The sequence below is a fragment of the Schistocerca serialis genome, chromosome 2 (assembly GCF_023864345.2).
Source record: "Schistocerca serialis cubense isolate TAMUIC-IGC-003099 chromosome 2, iqSchSeri2.2, whole genome shotgun sequence".
NCBI lineage: Eukaryota > Metazoa > Arthropoda > Insecta > Orthoptera > Acrididae > Schistocerca > Schistocerca serialis.
The window spans coordinates 936,060,365-936,084,840 of NC_064639.1; the positions used below are offsets into that span (position 1 = coordinate 936,060,365).

Sequence of the window (24,476 nt, forward strand, 5' to 3'; positions counted from 1 at the left end):
GTCAGGCAATTTGCAACCATGACTTAAACTGATAGTGCAGTGATATTTACAACCATCAGTACCTGCTGTGTTTGAAACTGGAATTATTATATTTTCTCGGTGTCTGAGGGTGTTTTGCCAGTCTCTTCCATCTCATACATCATCAGATGGAACAGTTTTATCATGGCTGGCTCTCCATTCAATCTCAATAATTCAGAGGGAGCATCTCCTACTTCAGGAGTCTTGTTTTCACCTATGTCTTCCAGTGCTCTGCCAAATTATTTTCAGAGTGTCGTACCTCTCACCTCATTTTCATCTGTTTCCCATTCTCTTTCCATAATATTATCTTGAGAAATGTTTGCCTTATATGGATGTGCTATATATTACTTCCATCTTTCAACCTTCCCTTCTTTGGCTGGTTCTGGTTCACTACCTAATACCATTATGTTCATAGAGATGCTTCTGTTTTCCTCAAAACGGTTCTCTAATTTTCCTAAAGGTGGCACCCATCTTCCCCAATGTCTTGTGTGCTCCCACAGCTTTGCAATCCCCCTTTAGTCAATCCTGCTTTGCCAGTTTGTACTTTGTCATGGCTCCGGGATACATTAATCCAGTCAACTTTGTGATTTACCACCACATTTATATTTTATTTTCTTTACATATTTTGCTATCCATCAGGAGCTCTCTTAAGCACTTATACCTCTGCTGCCAGTACCACTTGTCATCTAATGAGGTAGAAGAGAGATGAGAAAACAATGAAAGAAACTGAATGACACAGTCAGGTTCGTTTTCATATTGGCAAGAAGCCCTACTCCATGGTGAGCAGTGTAATTTATGAGAGAATTGCAATAATGCAAATAAAATGGTTTACTAGATCCAGATTTTTAGTAATTACAAAGGTTTACTATGGCTACCTTTAGAAAATGAAGCTACTGTAAGTCAGGAGATAAAAAGTATTTTTGGTATTAAGAAGAAATGCAATGTGATAATTAAAAAGGCACGAAGATTATAAATTCCTGTCACTCCCATATTTTAAAAAAATGTATTCCTTTTGGCTGCATCATTTGCTGCTATTTTTTGTATTCTCTTTCTGTTAATTAAATTCCATCTTGTGTGTTTCTACTGGGAGTAGTTTTCTCTAACATAAACAAGGAGATTTTCACAATGAAATATTTTCAAATATATAGCTTGTTTGACTTACCAAGTACATGTAATTGTCCTGCAGTGCAGACAGAACCTGGACCTTCATGTTTGGGAGTAGTTCTGATTGAGTTATACTATGAGTGCCTCGGAAGCCTACAGATTTCCAAGCTGAAACTGTTCACATAATTTTTTATAGACAAGAAATTCACTTTTCGTAAAACTATAATATAAACAAAAGAAAACTTGTTTTATAACTTGTCAACAGGTTTTCTAACAATAACTTCAATTTCACAAACATACATTAAGAAGAGTCTTTTTCCCTACCCCTTTTGTAATGGTTTATTATTCAGTATCAACTAGTGCCTATTTATTTGTCGAGTCAGTGGTATCATCACTGACTCCTCCCTACATTTCACTAGCTTCAGTACACTATACTGTTTTCTATCACTTAAATCATCTGGTAACTAAATGAATATTACTACATCAACAGACTGGATTCACCTCCACTTCCCATTCACTTCCCATTCACTTACGTCATGCAGCTGACATTTCATGCTGAAGATGTGCGTTACCCAGTTAGCTTTCGTCTTATAAACCCCAGGTAGTATTCAATTCAATTCAATTCAATTTCAGTATTATTTGAAATCTTTTCTGATCACTTTACTTTTTTCCATTATTCTCTGGCATCACATCACCCACTTCCTGGATGTTTAGTCTACATTTTCGCTGGTCATCAGAACCCCCTTCCTCCCCCACTCTCTACCTCCTCCACCCTCCTCCCTCCCTCCTCTCCATCTCCCTCCCCCACTCTCTCCCCCTCTGCCCCAATTTCAGAACCACAAAGAGCAGTTCTTCAAACTTGGTGTCTAGGCACTAATTCTCTTCTGCCTTTCAGCTTTTGGAATGGCAATCCTTGTCCAATATATTTGATACTACGAGCATATTATGATAATCTGAGTCCTTAAATATTTGAAACAACCAACATTTTCTAGTGCACAAGTTACCATGATGATGATATGGAAGTTCTGTCATCCTTATACACACATTAGCAATTGAATTTAGCCATACACCTATTATCATGTAGGACACCTTCCTATCTGGTGATGAAAGCAAAAAATTGAAATCGTTCAGAGCCATGGCCATTCAGCCTCCACCCACAGTTAACAAGTACTGGTTGTGGTTGTGTTCAAGGCAAACACATCTCGCACTATCACATCACAGATTTGGGATTGTGATCACATAAGCTGTTGAGACTACAGAAGCACCTTTATACTGACACAATTTGGGGGTAATGGAGTACGTGGTGTCTTGCTGAAGACACGGCCCCCACCTTGAGGGTACTGTAAACAAATAAACAGATGCACAGACCGAGTAGTAGATTCCGTATAATTTCATGGCGAGCGACAATGACAGACTTTCATGGATCTCATTTCATCACATCTCAACATTCTCCCACCCCATCCCCACCCGAGACAATCACCCACTTGAGAAGGGCCCTGCTCACAAGAAGACTGCCTCATCTTGTTGTTTCTGAATTATTTGTACTCTGCCAAGGAATATATAGAACTGTGCTGAAATTCATCAGTTCGGAAGAATTTTTCCTTGCTTTGAGCATCCAGTGGCAATGTGGGGGTGGGGGAGGGGGCTGGGCTGTATGGGGAGGGGTGAGAGGTGGGGGAGAGGTGGGGGGGAGGGGTGAGGTGGGGGAGGGGTGAGGTGGGGGAGGGGTGAGGTGGGGGAGGGGTGAGGTGGGGGAGGGGTGAGTGGTGGTGGGGGGAGAGGGTGAGGGGTTTGGGGAGAGGCGGCGAGTGGCATAGGCGGGGAATGGCTTTGGGGGGAGAGGGCGAGGGGTGGGGGTGTAGGGGGAGGGGTGGGGGAGTGAGAGGAGGGGGCAGGGGAGAGAGAGGGAGGGATAGGTGAGAGGAGTATGTGAGAGGGGGTGATGGAGTAGGGGAGGGAGGGAGAGAGATTGTGAGTGGGGGAGGGAGAGAGAGAGAGTGAGTGAGTGGGGGATGGAGGGAGGGGAGAGAGTGAGTGAGTGGGGGATGGAGGGAGGGGAGAGAGTGAGTGAGTGGGGGATGGAGGGAGGGGAGAGAGTGAGTGAGTGGGGGATGGAGGGAGGGGAGAGAGTGAGTGAGTGGGGGATGGAGGGAGGGGAGAGAGTGAATGAGTGGGGGATGGAGGGAGGGGAGAGAGAGAGTGAGTGGGGGATGGAGGGAGGGGAGAGAGAGAGAGTGAGTGGGGGATGGAGGGAGGGGAGAGTGAGTGAGTGGGGGATGGAGGGAGGGGAGAGTGAGTGAGTGGGGGATGGAGGGAGGGGAGAGAGAGAGAGAGAGAGAGAGAGAGAGAGAGAGAGAGAGAGAGAGAGAGAGAGAGAGTGAGGGGGGGATGGAGGGAGGGGGGAGAGAGAGTGAGTGGGGGATGGAGGGAGGGGAGAGAGAGAGTGAGTGGGGGATGGAGGGAGGGGAGAGAGAGAGTGAGTGGGGGATGGAGGAAGGAGGGAGAGAGAGAGAGAGAGAGAGAGAGAGAGAGAGAGAGAGAGAGAGAGAGAGAGTGAGTGGGGGATGGAGGGAGGGGGGAGAGAGTGAGTGGGGGATGGAGGGAAGGGGGGGAGAGTGAGTGGGGGATGGAGGGAAGGGGGAGAGACTGGGGGAGGGAGGGAGAGAAACTGGGGGAGGGAGGGAGAGAGACTGGGGGAGGGAGGGGGCAAGGTAGGCTTTGTGAAGGTGTTCTGACAAGATGGTCCAACTTAGAAAATAATCCGATCGATATGCAGAAATGATTTGGCAGGGTGGGCAGCAATCTGCAGTTGTTTGCTGCTGATGCTGTAGTGTAAAGTAAGGTGTTGAAGTTTAGTGATTGCAGGAAGATACATCACGACTTAAGTTGGTGTGATGAATGGCAGCTAGCCCTGTTGTTGGTGTGCAGTCCAGAGACTGGTTTGATGCAGCTCTCCATGCTACTCTATCCTGTGCATCTTCTTCATCTCCCGGTACCTACTGCAACCTACATCTATCTGAATCTGCTTAGTGTATTCATCTCTTGGTCTTGCTCTATTATTTTTAACTTCCACACTTCCCTCCAATACTAAATTGGTGATCCCTTGATGCCACAGAATGTGTCCTACCATCCGATCCCTTCTAGTCTAGTTGTGCCACAAATTCCTCTTCTCTCCAATTCTATTCAGCATATCCTCATTAGTTACATGATCTACCCATCTAATCTTCGGCACTCTTCTGTAGCATCACATTTTAAAAGCTTCTATTCTCTTCTTGTCTAAACTATTTATCGTCCATACATGGCTACACTCCATACAAATACTTTCAGAAAAAGACTTCCTGACACTTCAGTCTATAGTCAATGTCAATATATTTCTATTCTTCAGAAACACTTTCCTTGCCATTACCGTCTACATTTTATATCCTCTCTGGTTCGACGATCATCATCAGTTATTTTGTTCCCCAAATAGCAAACCTCATCTACTACTTTAAGTGTCTCATTTTCTAATCTAATTCCCTCTGCATCAACTGATTTAATTCAATTACATTCCATTATTTTCGTTTTGCTTTCATTGATGTCCATCTTGTATCCTCCTTTCAAGACACTGTCCATTCCGTTCAACTGCTCTCCCAGGTCCATTGCTGTCTCTGACAGAATTACAATGTCTTTGGCAAACCTCAAAGTTTTAATTTCTTCACCACGCATTTTAATTCCTACTCCAAATTTTTCTTTTATTGCTCGTTCAATATACAGATTGTATAACATTGGGGATAGGCTACACCCCTGTCTCACTCACCAACCACTGCATCCCTCTCATGCCCCTCAACTCCACCGTCTGGTTTCTGTACAAATTGTAAATATCCTTTCCGTCCCTGTATTTGACCACTGTCACCTTCAGAATTTGAAAGAGAATCTTCCAGTCAATATTGTCAAAACATTTCTCTAAGTCTACAGATGTTATGAATGTTGATTTCCCTTTCCTTAATCTATCCTCTAAGATAAATCGTAGGGTTAGTATTGCCTCATGTGTTCCAACATTTCTACGGAATCCAAACTGATCTTCTCTGAGGTCAGCTTCTACCAGTTTTTCCATTCGTCTGTAAGGAATTCATGTTTGTATTTTGCAGCCGTGACTTATTAAACTAATAGTTCGGTAATTCCCACACCTATCAACACCTCCTTTCCTTGGGATTGGAATTATTATATTCTTCTTGAAGTCTGAGGGTATTTCGCCTGTCTCATACATCTTGCTCACCAGATGGTAAAGTTTTGTAAGGGCGGGCTCTCCCAAAGCTATCAGTAGTTCTAGTGGAATGTTGTCTACTCCTGGGGCCTTGTTTCGACTTAGGTCCTTTAGTGCTCTGTCAAATTCTTCACGCAGTATCTTATCTCTCATTTCATCTTCATCTATGTCCTCTTCCATTTCCATAATATCGCCCTAAAGTACATCGCCCTTGTACAGACCCTATTTATCCTTCTTCCATCTTTCTGCCTTCCCTTCTTTGCTTAGAACTGTGGTTTTCCATCTGAGCTCTTGATACTAATACAAGAGGTTCTCTTTCCGCCAAAGGTCTGTTTAATTTTCCTGTAGGCAGTATCTATCTTACCCCTAGTGATATATGCCTCTACATCCTTATATTTCTCCTCTAGCATCCCTGCTTAGCCATTTTGCACTTCCTGTTGATCTCATTTTTGAGATGTTTGTATTCCCTTTTTGCCTGCTTCATTAACTGCATTTTTACATTTTCTCCTTTCATGAATTAAATATCTCTTCTGTTACCCAAGGATATCTACTAGCCCTCATTTTTTTTACCAACTTGATCCTCTGCTGCCTTTAATACTTCATCTCTCAAAGCTAGCAATTCTTCTTTTACTGTATTTCTTTCCCCTGTTCTTGTCAATCGTTCCCTAATGCTCTCCCTGAAACACTGTACAACCTTTGGTTCTTTCAGTTTATACAGGTCCCTTCTCCTTAAATTCCCACCTTTTTTCAGTTTCTTCAGTTTTAATCTACAGTTTGTAACCAATAGAGCATGGTCAGAGTCCACATATAACCCTGGAAATGTCTTACAATTTAAAACCAGGTTCTTAAATCTCTTGCTTACCATTATATAATATATCTGAAGCCTTCCAGCATCTCCAGGCCTGTCTCACGTATACGTTTTTTCATGATTCTTGAACCAAGTGTTCACTGTGATTAAGTTATGCTCTGTGCAAAATTTTCCCAGGCGGCTTTCTCTTTCATCCCTTACCTCCATTCCATATTCACCTACTACATTTCCTTCTCTTCATTTTCCAACCATTGAATTCCAGTCACCTATGACTATTAAATTTTTGTCTCCCTTCATTATCTGAATAATTTCTTTTATCTCCTCCTGCATTTCTTCTATCTCTTTGTCATCTGTGGAGTTCGTCAGCATATAAACTTGTACTACTGGGGTAGGCTTGGGCGTCATGTCTATCTTGGCTACAATAACGCGTTCACCAAGCTGTTCATAGTAGCTTACCTGCGCTCTCATTGTTTTATTTATTATTAAACCTACTCCTGCATTACCCCTATTTGATTTTGTATTTATAACCCTGTATTCACATTGAGGAAATATTAGACACAGCACAAGCAGGGCTCAGAAAAGATAAATCAACAATTGACCAAATATACACACTAAGACAAATATTAGATGAGAACTGGGAACACAATCAGGATACCTTTTGCCTGTTTATAGATTTCAACAAAGCATATGAAAGTATAGTAAGAGAGGAAATGTGGAGGATAATGGCAGAGTATGGGATACCCGAAAAGCTGATAAAGCTAACTAAAATATGTGTGATGGAATCACAGTATAGAATGAAAGTACGGGGGCAGGGGAGGGGGGGGGGGGGATGTCTCAGAAGCACTTTAAGTAAAAAGAGTAGAGACAGAGAGATATTATATCACCAACCCTGTTCAATTTGGTTCTCAACAACATCCTGAGAAGAGTAACAAGTGAAAGTGCAGGAGTCACCATAGGAAAAAAATAAATGTCCGGGCTTTTGCGGATTATATTGTGCTGACAGGAAAGAACATAGAAGACTTGGAGAAAATGCAAACTGTGCTAATGGAAGAAGCTAAGAAAGTAGGTCTAAGTATAAATGAAAGTAAAACAAAGTTCATGGTAGCAGGAAAAAGAGCTGATTTAGGACCAAACCATCTAAAAATTGGAAATCTAACAAGAAAGAAGACAGACACATTCACATACCTCAGTGTCAACATCAACCAACAAAACCTTATAGAACAAGACATAGTAACAAGAATTCAAGCTGGGGGAAAATGTCTATGAGCTATGCACAACGTCATAAGATCGAAGTTACTATCTAGGAAGGCAAAAATATAACTATATCACACCATCATCAAGCCAATAGTGTGCTATGCAAATGAGACATGGACCGTGACAAAGAAAACAGAGAAAAAACTCATCAATTTTGAAAATAAAGTACTGAGAAAATTATATGGACCAGTGAAAGAAAACTAACAGTGGAGAATAAGGAAAAACAGAGAACTCAATTGTACACACTACCTGACGTCGTAGCAAGTGTGAAAATTAAGAGACTAAGATGGTACGGACATGTGAGAAGGAGGAGGAGAGGGGGAAAACAGGGTAATAAAGGCTGTAATGGATGGAGAAGCTGAAGAAAAGACACCATTAGGACGGCCAAGAATGAGATGTAAGGACAATACCATGGGAGACATGCAGATACTGGGTCTGGGAGATGAAAATGGAGATGACAGGAAAGTGTGGAAGGCTCGAGAGGGTGTGGCGAAGGACCAGCTGCGGTTTGTGTGGCCAGTAAGTAAGTATGTATTCACCTGACCAGAAGTCTTGTTCCTCCTGCAACCAAACTTCACTAATTTCCACTATAATTAACTTTAACCTATCCATCTCCCTTTTTAAATTTTCTAACCTACCTGCCTGATTACGGGATCTGACATTCCACACTCCGATCCTTAGTAGTCACCACCCAGCAATCCAAATGGGGGACTATTTTACCTCCTGGATATTTTACCCAGGAGGATACCATCACCATTCAACCATACAGTAAAGTTACATGTCCTTGGGAAAAATTAAGGCTGTAGTTTCCACTTGCTTTCAGCTGTTCACAGTACCAGCACAGCAAGGCCGTTTTGGTTAAAGTTACAAGGTCAGATCAGTCAATCATCCACACTGTTGCCCCTGAACTACTGAAAAGGCTGCTGCCCCTTTCCAGGAACCACACGTTTGTCTGGCCTCTCAACAGATACCCCTCTGTCATGGTTACACCTATGGTACGGTTATCTGTATCACTGAGGCACACAAGCCTCCCCACAACGGCAAGCTACATGGTTCATGGGGGGAGGCAGCTAGAGAGAGTGATGAGTGGGAATATCAAACTTGTAATGTTCAGAAACAGTATTACTAGTGTCTGATACATGCAGGTCATTTAAATATCTGGGCATAACATTGCAAAGCAATATGAGGTGGAAAGAGCATTTGAAAACTGTGGTAGGGAAGGCGATTAGTCGACTTCAGTTTATTGAGACAATTTTAGGAAAGAGTAGTTTACCAGTACAGGAGACCATATATAGGACACTGGTGCAACCTGTTATTGAGTACTGCTCGAGTGTTTGCGATTTGTACCAGGTCAGACTGAAGGAAGACATCTAAGCAATTCAAAAGTGGGATGCTAGATTTGTTACTGGTAGGTTCGAACAACATGTGTTACGGAGATGCTTCGGGAACTCGAATGGGAATCCCTGGACGGAAGGCAACATTCTTTCCAAGCAACACTCCTGAGAAAATTTAGAGAACCGGCATATGAAGCTGACAGTAGAACGATTCTACTGCTGCCAACATACATTGCACAAAAGGACCATGAAGATAAGATACGAGAAATCAGGGCTTATGCAGAGGCATACTGCAGTCTTTTTCCCTTGCTCTGTTTGTGAGAAGAACAGGAAAGAAAATAAAAAGTAGTTGTACAGAGTACCCTCCACCCCGCACAATGTGGTGGCTTGCGGGGTACCTACGTAGATGTCAGAGAATGTGGTGGTCAGAGTGATTACACTCCAAATGAACTGCTACTGGGACACAATATCTGAATGCCTTTGCATGGGGTGAATAGCCTGTCCAAGTGAAGGATATGGTGAGTTGAGTGTTCAGGGTAGCTGAGGATGTGTATTGCACAGTTCAGCAGTCATTGGTGGCAACTGAGCAGTTGAGGAGGAATCAAAGCATCTGCCAGGAGGCTCAGCTTAAGGGATGATAGTTGCAACTCAGAACCGAGAATGGTGCATTAGGTACAGTAGCTGTAATGCTAATTTGGCCACTGATCCATAAAGATGACTACCATAATCCAGTCAAGACAGAATGAGGGCTTTGTAAACATAAAAGAGGGTGGATCAGTTCGCATTCCATGACATACGACACACAGTGGAGTGCATAGTGTTTCAACTGGCACTTCTTTTTAAGCTGGCAAATATGTGGTAGCCAAGCCAACAGCGTAGCAAATAATGGTCCTAAAATGCAAGATGTCTCTTTCAGTATGAGCCATTCATATGAAAGTATAGGATGTGACAGTTCTATGTCAGCAGATGTGCATAGCATGTCTTGCCTGTCAGAAACTGGATGCCATAGGTGAGGAACCAGGACCATGTTTTCCTTGCAGCAACCCAAAGCAGACACTCAGCAACACTAATGGCTGAAGAAAAGTAGTAAATACATGTCAGCATATAGGAATGGTGACAGTAGGCCCCACAGCCTCTGCTAGTTTGTTCATTACAATGAGAAAAAGGTTCACACTCACTATGGATGACTGTAGGATTCCATTTTTCCACACACTGTAGGATGGGCTGACTCAAATATGAAATAACTGAAGCTAAAGAAACTCATGGATAAAAACTGGAAAGGACAACTGAAAGCTCTCTCATACAAGGTGGTGAGGATGTGGCAATGCTATCAGGTGTCATATACCTTTCTAAGTCAAAAAGACAGCAATGAGGTGTTGGAAAGTGGCAGAAGTCATCCTTACAGTGATCTCCAGATGAATTAAGTGGTCAGCTGTGGACCAGACTCACGAAACACTTATAAGGAGTTGGACAAAATACACTATGTTATCAAAAGCATCCAGACACCCCCAAAAACATGTTTTTCATATTTGGTGCATTGTGCTGCCACCTACTGCCAGGTACTTCATAACAGTGACCACAGTAGTGATTAGACATAAGAAAGAAGAATGGGGGGCTCCGTTTAACTCACGGACTTCGAACATGGTCAGGTAATTGGGCGTCACTTGTGTCATAGGTCTGTACGCGAGGTTTCCAGACTCCTAAACATCCTCAAGTCCCCTGTTTCCGATGTGGAAGTGAAGTGGAAACATGAAGGGACATGTACAGCACAAAAGCGTACTGGCCAATCTCCTCAATTGACTGACAGAGACCGGCTGCTCACAAGCCACACATCAAACCGGTAAATGCTAAACGACGCCTTGCTTGGTGTAAGGAGTATAAACATTGGACGATTAAACTGTGGAAAAACAATGTGTGGAGCAGTGAATCACAGTACACAATGTGGTGATCCAATGGCAGGGTGCAAGTATGGTGAATGCCCAGTGAATGTCATCTGCCAGTGTGTGTAGTGCCAACAGTATGTGCAGTGCCAATAGTAAAATTTGGAGGCAGTGGTGTTATGGTGTGGTCATGTTTTTCATGGAGGGGGCTTGCACCTCTTGTTGTTTTGCGTGGCACTGTCACAGCACAGGCCTACATTGATGTTTTAGCACCTTCTGCTTCTCACTGTTGAAGAGCAATTCGGGGATGGCGACTGCATCTTTCAACATGATCTAGCACCTTTACAAAATGCGCGGCCTGTGGCGCAGTGGTTACACGATAATAATATCCCTGTAATGGACTGGCCAGCATAGAGTCCTGACCTGAATCTTATGTAACACCTTTGGGCTGTTTTGGAACGCCGGCTTCGTGCCAGGCCTCACCGACCAACATCGATACCTGCCTCAGTGCAGCACTCCATGAAGAATGGGATACCATTCCCCAAGAAATCTTCCAGCAACTGAGTGAACGTATGCCTGCGACAATGCAAAATGTCATCAAGGCTAAGGGTGGGCCAACGCCATATTGAGTTCCAGCATTACCAAATGGAGGGCGCCACGAACTTTTAAGTCATTTTCAGCCAGGTGTCAATACACTTTTCATCACATAGTGTATGCCTCATCTCAAGAGATTAATTAGTGTAGTTACTGGTTCGCCATTCATTTGATCAACTTACATAGAACAATCTTGAGTCCGGTAAGTCTAAAGCCATTCATCTCATACCAGTTTTTACCTGTGTTGTTCAGGATAGACATTTGTGCTTTTCCTCCACTTGGTTTGGAACTCATGCTGACACCAGATACGGTTAAAGGTTGCAGAAACATCGTATCAGTAAGTCACAGATAGGTGGTGTACTATTTGACTGTGACTTCTAACAGGTCCCATTGTTGTTTTATGGCCAGGAGTCAGAGTGCTGAGGAGTTCCCATCCACTGTAAGAAGCTTTATGTAGTCCCAGCAACCACGTAGTAAATTACTGGATCTTATCCACAACCCTTATTTTGTACAGACAGAATGTGCAGGGATGATTTCTGGATGCAGATGCTCGAACAGAATTTGCTACAAAGAGTTCTGCAATAACTGTAGTGTTGGCATTAAAAGTACCATCTGAAAAGATACCAAGAATACTTGTTAGATGGCTGTAGATACAACACACCTTAGCCATCACACGTTACAAAGAGATAAGGTTCCCCATGTAGTGACTTGTCTCCCCCAAATTCCTTCTGGTGTTTACACGATGGTGTGTCGTAACAAGAGAGCCTTTGAAAGGTAGTAAGGTTTTTCACTTAAGGGTGATATTCATGTTGTTTAAGCACCTCATCCATCGTTTGCCTTTGCAATTTCCAGTGTCCACTATGAGACTTGTTCCCAAGGAGTAGCTCCCAAGAAAAGGGGAGGTTATTAATTTTGCTGTTGTTAATATTCTGGTAGTTATATCCTGTAGTACGTCAATATTTCCTTGTGGAGTAGCATCAGATGATAGGGCAGCACTGAACACATGCCAATCAGCTTTCTTATGGGCCCATCACTGTGCATGCTCAGTCAGGTACAGGTCCACAAGTACCAATGTGACACAGCTGATGTATATTAGGGTCAACTCTTATTTTTGATATAGTTACAGAGATTATGTAGAACAAATGCATATGTTTCTGAGAACCAAGTTTCCTGAAGGGCAACATATACTGCTGGGTAAAATGACAGCATCTGTCGGAGTTCTGATAGGTGGTGAAAATAACCATTGCAGTCAGTGACGGCTGCAGATGTATCCAGGAGTGGTGGGAAAGAGGTGAGAAGATCGCTCACCTTTCAGCTTCTGCATGTACCACCTGTTGAGTGGGAACTACACTGACATGAATTGTTTTGCTTTAGAGCGCAAAACACCAACTGAAGTCATACGTGTCCATGTCAAAACTATAGAACATGAACACAGGGAGGAGTTAAATGACTATATGCCTGTCCCAATAGACAGAATAGGAGACAGCTAAAAACAGACAAGTGGAAAAAGGGCTAAAAGAAACACCATACAGAAATGGCGGTCCAAAACTAAAAATGAAATGGCCTCCACCATATTGCTTCAGTAGATAAAAAGTAAAATGCGGTCAACAGCTCGCGCATCATTTGCTAAAACAGCTGATAAATCAGGTGGCAAACCCATACTGAAACGTACATGGTTTAAAAAAGGGCATTCCATGAGGAAGTGGGGGACAGTTAAAATTCGGGCGCAATGTATACAAAGTGGTGGGGTGACACCACTTAGCAAATGACAATGGCTAAAAAGGCAGTGCCCAATACGCAGCTGAGCTAAAATAATCTCCTCGCAGCGGGAGGGCCGAGAGGAGGTCATCCAAGGTGCTAGGAGAGGCTTAATAAGCCAAAGCTTATTCCCGTAAAGGGAGGACCATTGGTGATGCTAAAGGGACACCACCTCCTGACAGAGGGCAACGCATAGATCATCAGAGGGAATATAGATACTCGCGGGCTGAGGTAAAAGGACTGCAGCCTTGGCAGCAGCATCAGCATCCTCGTTTCCTGGCACACTGACATGACCAGGAACCCACAGAAACATGACACTTTCTCCACGAAGAGTGAGCAAGTGACAGATTTCCTGGACCTGCTGCACTAAGGGATGGGCAGTGTACAGTGCACATAGGCTTTGAAGGGCACTAAGTGAGTCTGAGCAGAGGACACAATTGGAAGGCCGTGTCGCCGGATGTACACTGTTGCCTGATACAAGGCGAAGAGCTCGGCTGTAAATACTGGAGAGCCGTAAGCCGATATCAAAAGACACAGGTGCCAATGACGAAGGCACACCCGACCCCATGGTCAGTCTGAGAGCCATCAGTGAATACAAAGGTAATATCGCGATGTTCCATGCGAAGGTCATGAAACTGAAGGCGATAGACTGAGGCCTCTTCACGAAGCCAAGGTTGTGAAGGTTCACAGCCACCGGGAAAGGTGCAGGTAGTGTGAAGTAAAGCCGCCGTAGCAAGTGGCGAAAGCAGATTCCAGGACGTAACAGAGAAGAGGGACGAGCCCCATACTGACAATCAAAGGAATCATCAAAGAAGGAGGTATTCTTTCCTGGCTGGAGGAGAGGAACTGAGGTGCCGGATGCAGGTCCAGCAAAAACTGCATCTGCATTGTGAACCGGTGTGAGCAGTTCTCATTCCCCATCACTCACTTTGCACATGACATGGAAGCACATGATTGACAACTGTCTAACTCACCATAACATGGACAAAATCTTGCTGAGTGTAGTCAACAGGAAAGTGGCCATGTCATGCAGTTAAGGAAGAAAGGAAGACAGGGTTTAATGTACATTCGACACTGAAATCATTGGAGATTCCTTTCAAAGGAACCATCCAGGCATTTAACTGAAGCGATTTATGGAAAACACAGAAAACTTAAGTCTGGATGGCCAGATGTGGGCTTGAACCATAGTCCTCTCAAATGCAAGTCTGGTGTGCCAACCATAGTACCACATCGCTCGGTTGCTGTTTGCCTGAGATTCACCTAGAATTACCACAGCAACTGAGTATGATTATGTATAAAGAAGATGAAAGTGATAATTCAATAAGGAATGTTACTGAAGATCATTGATTTCATTATGGAACTATAAATTTGTGGGCAGCTGATGAAATAATGCTTGCATTGTCATGACATTTACTTTGGACAGAACTAATGAAAGGATTTATAACGAGGAATGTGACAACTGACTACTGTCAACACAGTTTATAATTAACAATAAACTTCAGTCCAGCTACACTGTAGGCTCTCTTAACTACTTCAAGCAAATTATCCAACAGGAGTCATTACAGCTGACAATTGAACTGCACTGACCAGAAAGAAGAAGGAAGCACAAAGAGTGGTGATAAGGGTAGCACACTAGACATGCACATACTGCAGATTCGCAGTCTACGTGCAAGTGAACATGAGCGCACGACATCCGTATTCAGCTGTATCATTAGGAGAGGAATAAGAGATCATCTTTGGCAACTTCCGCCAAGCTGTAGGAAGTTTATTCACTGTCTCTCTTGCACACCACAGCTGCATGCAGACCACTCTACCTGCAGGGCTCTACCCAAGAATGAAGGAGATCTTGTCTCATAATAAACCAAATTATTCAGATGGCCACCAGTGTGTAACATTGGCAGAGATGTGGGTATGTTAATCCTTTCTATAGATGAGGGCCAATTCATCATGCTTGCAAAGTTTGCTGTCATTCAAACTTTATCTAGGCATTCATTTTTTTTTTCTTCAGTTTTTCCCTGCTACAAACATGAACAACAGTCAAGGGTTTTGTACTCCTATATCTTTCCTTCTGTCCTCCTTTAAAATGAGACTGTTCTAATACCAACAGGAATGTTGCTCTCCGCAGTTGATACATATTGGCAGTGGGTTGTACGGAATGCTCTCATGCAGCAGCTGTTCACAGTCTTCACAGAAGCCATAAAAACAACACACAAATATTTAAACCTTTACTTTGATCTTTTCAGGCAATACACTGCCTTTGAAAGTCAAAATAAAAAGTGCTAGGAATATTATTGAGCTTCTGAAAGACAAACAGTGCCGATGACTGAGTAGAAGTCACCAATTTAGTCAGGACCAGGGCACTACGCAATTTGCTTACTGATATTAATTCCCTGAATTTTTGCTCAGTTTTCTGGTAAAAAAGGGCTCAACATCAACTCGGGTACAAATCAAGTATTGAGGGCATTTCTCACCCTATAGTGCAATGGGTGCTTTATGTGTTAACCATTGCACACAGTCCCCATGCCCCATAGTTAAAAGGAACATACTCCTTGGCATGCATGCTTGCAATGTTTTCAGCTCTGGTGCCAATAATGCATTCCCTGCATTGTAAGGGGGGCTATGACTGGGTAAGGAAACATAATATCCCCTCTCCCTCCCTGTGGACTGGCCACTACATTAGGTTTTGGGCACCTAATTCAATCCAATAACGTAAAAAGTGCTTAGGACAGGATTGCACAGCACATGGAACATGTGTCTTGTTAGGTGACCTTCCATGCACTACTCAAAGTTTGAAAGAGTGGAGGTCAAACCTGGAAACGAGGACCAAACATGAGTGAGGGAAGTAAGTCTGGCAAAACAGATGGAAGTCAGAATAAAAAGGTAGTCAGAAAGTAGGACGGCAACACAGGAAACAAAAGAGAACTACAATGACTTGGGAATTGTATGCTTGCCAAGCACGTACTCTCAAAACAAATGTGAGCTACTGGGAAGGGGTTGATGTTTAGATAACTGACAACATCATGAAACAGTCATCTGATAACTAAGTCAATTTGAAACTTAATGTGTCCAGACTCTTCCACGTGTCCAATTTAAAACTTCTTCCATCTTAAACTCAATAGTAACTTTTTGATCATGCAGAAGTAAGTCAATAAACGTCCTCCCTTTAATTCCCCCCCAAAGCATACTCATCATAAATTAATTGTTCCCACCAATGCGTTTTCAAAGGAAGATGATCTCATTTGGAATAAAAGTCTGCATGATCTAATGAAAACAATGGCTATCTGACACTGTGTGGAAAGGGGAAAAAAAACTGCAACATATGTTGCCTCACAAAATAAAATTTATTAAAATGTTATCTGGTATCGTACTTGCTGCAAAGAGAGAGGTGAAACAGAGTTTGGGGAGTGGAAGGTGTGGAGTAGTGGTAGTGGTAGTGGTAGTGGTGGCAGCAGCATTGTTGGGGATGGGGATAAAAGCAGCGGTAAGATATAGATGTACAGGGATGGGTTGAAAGACATAGTAAAACCTTGGACTGAATCATGTAATGCAAACATTTTTGAAGATAATCTGGACTGGATTTTCCTGGTATCCAGATTCTTTCAATTGGTTATCTTTCAAAAACATATTCACATTTTCGTCTTTTAGACATGTAGTAAACCTAAATTACAGAATCTTCCACAACATCTGAATTTACTTTGACATATAACATTTATCTGTTACCATCTGTTTTCATCACAGCTGTCTTGATGCAGACGAGACTGTCACATGCCCACTTCAAATCCACAAACAGCAGTACTTGAATATTATTAACTGACCTTTTTTCACCACAAGAAATCTTCTCTCCCTACAGTTTTATCTTTCCTGCTGACAATTTAATTATATAAATACACCACTGGTAGACGGTCCTGATGGTCTAGCTGTAAAGCAGGTGACAGGAAGCTGAATGGAAACTGGGATTGGATCCTGGCTGGACAACAGAAATTTCAGTATGCCTTTAATCTAACCTTTACCTCCCAATGATGTGAGGAGTCACCAGGTTTGAATTCCACGTTAAACGGGAGATATCCTTTCCGCAGTTGGATGAATGAAGTCGATTAGGGACACGCAATCACCAAGGTGGCATCCAATTGAAAGACTTGCACCCTGCCACCGAGCCACATGTCATTATTATTACTATTAGTCTCATTACTGCCTTTATGTCTATTACCCAAACATAATGATTCACAAGTCTGTTATCTTTATCAAGGTCTGTAACTAACTATATCAAAAGAAGACTTTGGAAATCTATAAGATTATAAGGAGACATAATTGGCTGGCCAGTACTTACCTTCAGAAAGAGAAATCTCAGTATTGCATGACAGAGTGATTTGGAAGTACATTGCAGAGCACTCAGACCACACTCAGATGGGCTGAACTGTTGTACTTTTAAATTTGTCCATCAACAATATCCATGACAACATGAAGTACACAATGGAGATAGAGACAGATGGTACCTCGACATCCTCATGAGCCGTAAAGAAAATGAATGTCTCAGCCACAGTGACACCACGAACCCACCCAAACGGACTGATATCTGCATGTTAACAGCTATAACCATACATCAACAAACATTCTGTTCTGAGGACCTTGATGAAACAAGTGGAAGGTGGAAACCTGCCAAAGGAACTGAGCCATTTACAGAAAGTATTCAAGGAAAATGGCTACAACAGCTGCCAAATTTCGCAAGGTATCTTTCCGAAAACACATAAGCAGAAGGACCCGAGGAAGACTCTAAGAAACTTGTGGCTCAGTAACAGGAAAATTTAGCCAGTTACTAAATAAGCATAAAATCATTTCAGTTTTTAGGGATCCAGCAAAAATCTGGCTACCTGTGAGACCTGTGGAAGACGGTATAGGTCTCAGAATACCATGTAAATCTGGAGAGTTTTATGTCGAACAGACTGTGTGCACTATCGAACAGCACAGTGTAGAACACTAGAATGCTCTAATTGTTGGTACCCTGAGAAATCAGCGGTAACAGGGAATGCTCTAGAAAACAGGCATCACATTGCATTCAATGAGTCACCTGTTACTGGGCTGATGTAATAAAAGAAGCAATTGAGATAAAAATTTGAGACAACACCCTCAATAAAGATGGCAGCCTGCGGTTAAGCACAGGCTGAGACACAGCCATTCAAAGTTTAGGTCTCATGTGTCCTTGAGCCTCTGAATATATAGACAATTATCTATGTACTCTGTAGACCTCTGGATAGTGTTGCAGGTGTAAATCTCCGACCAGAACTACTCGCTGCCAGCTATTCCAATTTCCGATTGCAGACCACTCTGTTTACAAAACTTTAAGTTTGTTAAAAACTCAATCACTGGAGACAAGGGAGGAGGCTCAATCACTGCTTTTATTTGTCAGTGCAAAATAATGTATGATGATTTTTTTGAAAAGATTTTAAATTTAATATATAGAAGAGTAACTGCTAGGCTCCTGAAAATCTACTGTGAATTAAGACACTTACAAGCAAATTCGAGTTTCAATCCATCCTTGATGATTTTGCTGCTCGTGGATGATAACTGTAGAATCATTGTACCACTGGGGAAACACTAATGATGTGGAGCTAACTGCCCAAAATACTTTAAACAATGCTCATTCTGCCTCTAGGCTTTACTTGTTACTGGAAGCTCTTGGTCTCGGAATAAAGACTGGGTAAGGACTTTGTTCCAACCCCTTCATTCTCTAACAGAACACAGTTCATGAGAGATTTATCAATGTAGGTGTTTAAAAAACCATTCCTTACACATATATACCCGACCTACCAGTAGCTGAAAATTTTGATTTTATATAAGCTGCACAGTATAACTGTATGATGTGAAGTGTCTTCATAGATGTTTTTCTCTTGTACCTTAGGTGTGAAGAAGTGCTACCTTTTCACCAGTTTGAAGTCCATTAATTTTGTAAACTGTATCACGGCTACCAACGAAATGTTGTGTAATATACTGTAGACATGTAGGTGTGGTTGAGAGCTGTGCTGTGAAGGTCAATTAAAATAAAAAAGTTGGAACATTTATTGGCGAGGACCTTTGATTATATCTTCTTACGGTAGGCATTACACAATTCACTATAAAACACTTACTTGACACAGAAAACAGTATTGAGATAAGATGAACCACAACATTATGGAAAACCAGTTGTATTTGTGGAGTTGTTTGTACATATTAATCCTTGTAGAAGTAAATCTTATCAGACAATGATAAAAATAAATTGCATATATAGGTCTGCAATCATGTTTACATATTTTATCCCAATTTCCACCGTGGTTTCATTTTATTCTAGTTACATTGCATGTTTTGCCATACAGCCATCACCACATACAAACAGAAGCAGTAGTCAAAGTATGGTCTCGAATCAAACACTAGTTTGTGACATGGATGGTACAGTATCTGTTGAAGATACGCAGTGAACAGAGTTCTCAACAGCTGTATTAAAATAACACTTCCGTAATTGAAACTAAATAAACAGAGTGTTTCACTCCAGAAGGCAAAAGCTAACAAAAGACTTCTCAAAAAGAAAATATTAATTGCTAGGTAATGGCACACTGTTCAATTTCACAATATGGTTCAAAGGTCTGTAGTTCAATCTCTGCCAGTCCCATGATTTTTTCTGTCTGTTGTTTCTTCTTTCACCTTTGGAAATAAGTTGTGTAAGCGAAAAATATCTGGATGCACCATAGTTCACAGTCTACCTAAAGCTGTAGGTCCCTCTGTAGCTGGCAGAGAAACTTACACTCACTAGCCTGCGAACGACAAGATAAAACCATCTCTAAAACAACCGCGACTAGTGAAGCACTGTGGTGGTTAACCCAAACTCCGGGTTGAAGACAGCTTTATGTTTTTTAATAACTTGTGACGAAGCAAGCTGGGATCTCTTCACTTCCTTTCGTTTTACCATCCGCCTCCTTAAATTCATTTTATTTTCATTTTTGCCTCATCACCATTAACATGCATGAGTATAATCTGCATTTCCATAAGAGTGAAGTGAGTTTGGCCCTCAGTTTTTTTAAGGAATATAGCACCACGTCTAATTTTGTGCTTAGTTTTGTCTATGTCATTAATTTCCTAATTAATTTCAACCATCACTAGTTAATACATTTGTTATAGGGTGAAATCAGTAATTGTTTCAAGACTTAGATTCTATTGTCAACTTACAAGCAAATATAAATTCTTTAATAATTATAAACATTTGGAAGAAGAATTACTAGAATTCTTAAAGTATTTATTTGACTCTATTAAAAAACATATTAGCAAAGCCAGCCCTTACTTAATTTTAAAATAATTACCAGTTTTGTCAAAAGTATTGCTTGTATAACTATATCTGTTGATTTCATTATGTAAACAAATAATTCCGTCTAACATTTGTGGTAGAAGGAAATATTAAAAAGGAGGATTTTTGCGGTGTATTCAATTAATTGAATGAGTTATGTTTTAATTGTAATTTCTGTAACTTAAACATCGAACAATGTATAGTTTCAGTGCCTATTGAAGTGAGGGTATACGAAGGACCGATTTTTGGTACCGAGACAGTCAGCCCATGGCCAATTTTCAGACGGTAATTGTGCTGGCCATATAATTGTGTAATATCGGGGTTTGTTAACAGTGAAAGTAAAGAACCGTGAAATGCCATTGTGCAACTGTTGATTACATCATTTACTGTAGCCAGTGTTGAACTTCCACCCCCCCCCCCCAATTTTTCAGCCAGTATATCAATACAGTACGTTGACACCGAGGACTCATCGAAGGAATAAAGCAGGCAAACGTCACAAACTGACTGCAGAAAAAGAGCCACTGACACAGACTACTCTTTTAGTATTACAATACCAAATGTATTGGAAAATGGATATGAATACATCCAGTGACGTAAGTTTCCAACACAATCAAGGATTAGGAACAATTTAATGGTTCTCTGCAATCCAAACAGACCTCAACTAAATTGTAATGATCACAAGTTTGTTTTTAGAAAACTGATGCTTGTTCATAATGATACTGACTTCAGAAACTTATGATTCTTTCTTTTCGCTTTCCTCGATTGTGACAGCAGATTTTATATAACTAGCTCTGCAGATGACAAGTTTGAACAATTATGCGAAGATATAAAAGATGATGGAAATTTAATTGTTGTGGAGAACAGGAATTCAACTGTAGAAAAAGGGAGAGAAGGAAGAATATTAGGAGAGTATGAAGGGGGGGAAAGGAATGGCAGATGAAACCACGTAATATACATTTGCATGGAGCATAATTTAGTAATTGCTAAAATTTGCTTTAGGAAGGTGGTTGTAAATGCGAGAGAAATCAGGAGGCACCAAAAGGCAACAGCTATATAGTAGTAAGGCATAAACATTGTAACCTGATTTTAAAACATAAAACATTTAAGGTTACAGGTGTCAGCTGATAATTTACTGGTTTTGAGCTACTTATTACCAAATGAAGAGCTATTGAATCAAAGAGAGAAAAATTTATGGCACAACTTGACTAGAAGAAGAAGGAGGGAGGGAGGGAGGGAGGGAGGGAGGGAATCTACATCATCTGTTGGCGATTTGAACTAGGCTACTGTGCTCCTGAATGTAGGTCCAACATCACCTCGCTTTGTAGTCCTGTAACAGGCGTGATACCAGTCTGACAATAAAGCAGAACTTGAGGAAAACATAACATTTAAAACATAGATCTAATGTTACAGCTCGTGGAGTGCTTACTGGTAACATCTTCAACTGGAAATGATATGCCACAGACTACATTATGTGTTTCATGTTCATATCAAAACAACTACAGGTTTTGTGACGAATAATAAACTTAATTTACTTTGCGTATACTCAATTTTTATTATGTGACATTGTTATTTTGTTGTCACAATATGGTTAGATTAGGCATTCTTGATCACAAAATGTGCATTTGGGAATACATATGCACTGAACAGCCTTCAGTTACCTGTAATCAACTGTTTAAGCTTGTGAACACCTGATGATGGGTTCCTCTTACCTTCAACTCTGAGCGACCAGTTCTCTCTCCTCCACCCAACTTCTGGTAAAAATATGTATTGGAGCACCCTTGCATTTTTCAGTATGGCGTGCATGTAAACAGTAGGCTTCACTAATGGTCAATTTTCTATCACACTCCGATTTTCTGTTTTCATGTGTTAGCTTCATCAACTCACAACCAAATTGTCAACTTCCAACCTAATCTAGACCTTTGGCTACACTACAGATAAATCTGTCACCACAACCAAGATTTGAGGGGAGGTTCAATATGTAACTTTAGCCCAACTTCTGACAATCCAATCTCATATCCTTCCTGAAGAAGGAATGTGTGCTTGCTACAGCTAGGGGAATTATTTATACTTTAGGTGCTTCATGAAAGACTACTGTGAGTTGCACTCATTGAAAGTAAGTACTGGACAAATCTCTATAGGTATCCACCACACATTTACTCATTCATGAACCTTATTATCAACTGTTCAGAATCTGAAAACAATGACAGCAATCCTAAACAGAACCCCAAGAATAAAAATTACTTCTACTGCCAAGTTCTTCAGTGTCCTGCACAGAAAGAGGCTACTACGCAGTGATAAAAATATCCCACAACTTTTCTAGAGAGAGAGAGAGAGAGGGGGGGGGGGAATTTATTACTTCTAGCAGCTACTCATAAACCTTTTTTTTACTCTTTCCACTCCATCTTCCTGGGCAAAAATATGAACATCTTTAATACTGGAAGTACATACAATTCACACTACCTGATATGACACACTCATTGGAAAATGTGAAGGGTCTAAGATATTTTTTTACATTATTCTTAAGTATTAAAACTGCTACTACTCCTCAACTGCAAAAACAATTTTTCAGTTCCATAGAGTCTTACTGTTCTTTTGGGCTTAGTGCACTTTGACAACAATTTGTGTTTCACAATACTGAGTATGGGACTAAAGAGTTACAGAAATAATTACTATAAGAGCCTAACATGGAATCAATAAAGGAAGACAATGTGCTTATTACACTTCCACCAGTTATTTGGAATCCAGGAAAACACATTATTCACTTTTATAACATAATAACTATTCAAAACTCATAAGCATTGGACATAATAAAGTGAGACTTTCAGAGGCAAAAGCAAGTGTAGAACAGCAGTACCTACTGTTATGTATGTAATTACAAATATCCCACACCAATAATATTAGAATAAGATTTAATTAAACTAAGAATTCAGCCAACAAACCATGTAACTTGTTTTGTTAATGCATTATGAATGAAAACAGCTGGCCAATTTATCATAAGCAGCTCATATGATATTCAATATGTTGGCAACCAATTTTGATATATATTTGGTATGGATAGAAACAAATTACAGCCATTGTGACGTTGTTAAAATGAGTAAAAACAATTCTGAGAATTTGGTCTCCCCATGCAGCAATTCACTGCTCGCCAATACATGATGATCATGTGTTTAAAGGAACTAAGCCATTGGGTCATCAGTCTCGCTCGACAGTACAACTACTGAAGTAATAGTCTACATGTTTTGGCCGTCACACACAAGAAAATGATACCCCACAGTTTTCCGTAGGGCAATCTTGTATCAACAGTCTACCCAACTATTTCTGTTGAGCCAGATGCAAAAGCAACTTGAGATTGATCTCAGCACAGCGTGTAACTTCATTCAACGAAATTATTTACTGTCAGCTGTATTCCATACATTAAAACTGTTTACATCCAGTTATAAATAATTCTTGTATTTAATCGTTGTTCATCATTTAATTGTGGCGCACATTTAATAAGCTGAATTAATCTGCTTGTGACAGACCATAAAAAAAATTTCATAGTCTATAAATTTAATATTGTTGACATGTAAATTCATACCAAGATAATTTTGCCCTTACATTTCTTGATGAAATGACTACTTGCAAACTGAACGTATTTTAGCATTGAAAGTCAATATTCAAAAGCGAGTAACTGTACGAATTACGAATGTGTACTTTAAACATTACCACCTCGATCGAACGATGTAGGCCTCTAATTCACTTCATATCTAGTACCATCTCCAACTACAGAGCATGAAAGATCTGTACGAAGACTGATTTTTTTGTCATAACAGAAGAAGGTCACTACTAAACAGACTTAGACCACTGCACGGAACGGAAATTATATTCAAATTATAATTTATATAAAAGCACATTACGTGAAAGTCCTAACGCAGGTAGTCCAATTTTAATAACGTTCTTCAACGCAAACATATCCTGTTTCGAAACTAAGCCGGCGAGCAATGAAAATTATCTAGCTTACACAAGTAATCCGTTGCGAGATAATCCTTGATAGCAGAAAATCAGTAATCAGAAAGCACTCCTTCAATCAAATAACTACTAGTCGCAATCAATCAATAATATCGTCGTATCCTCAAGCCAGTCAGTACGACAGTAGTCGGCACCAAGTCGTACCAACTATGGTACCTTAGCTTTA

At 41.0% G+C, this 24,476-nt stretch overlaps 1 protein-coding gene across 5 annotated transcripts in view; it reads right to left on the reverse strand.

Annotated features, from left to right (window-relative positions):
* The window catches only part of LOC126458311 (hydroxyacylglutathione hydrolase, mitochondrial), a 111,333-nt gene that overhangs the window by 86,419 nt on the left and 438 nt on the right, over positions 1-24,476 (reverse strand). For 2 of the 5 annotated variants that reach the window (XM_050095256.1, XM_050095254.1), the window contains exon 2: positions 1,181-1,296. In XM_050095256.1, coding sequence (XP_049951213.1) covers positions 1,181-1,296 — 116 coding nt within the window. Of the gene's footprint in view, positions 1-1,180; positions 1,297-24,010; positions 24,145-24,198; positions 24,456-24,476 lie in introns of those variants that run through there. The other 3 variants (XM_050095258.1, XM_050095257.1, XM_050095259.1) reach the window with 3 other exon arrangements.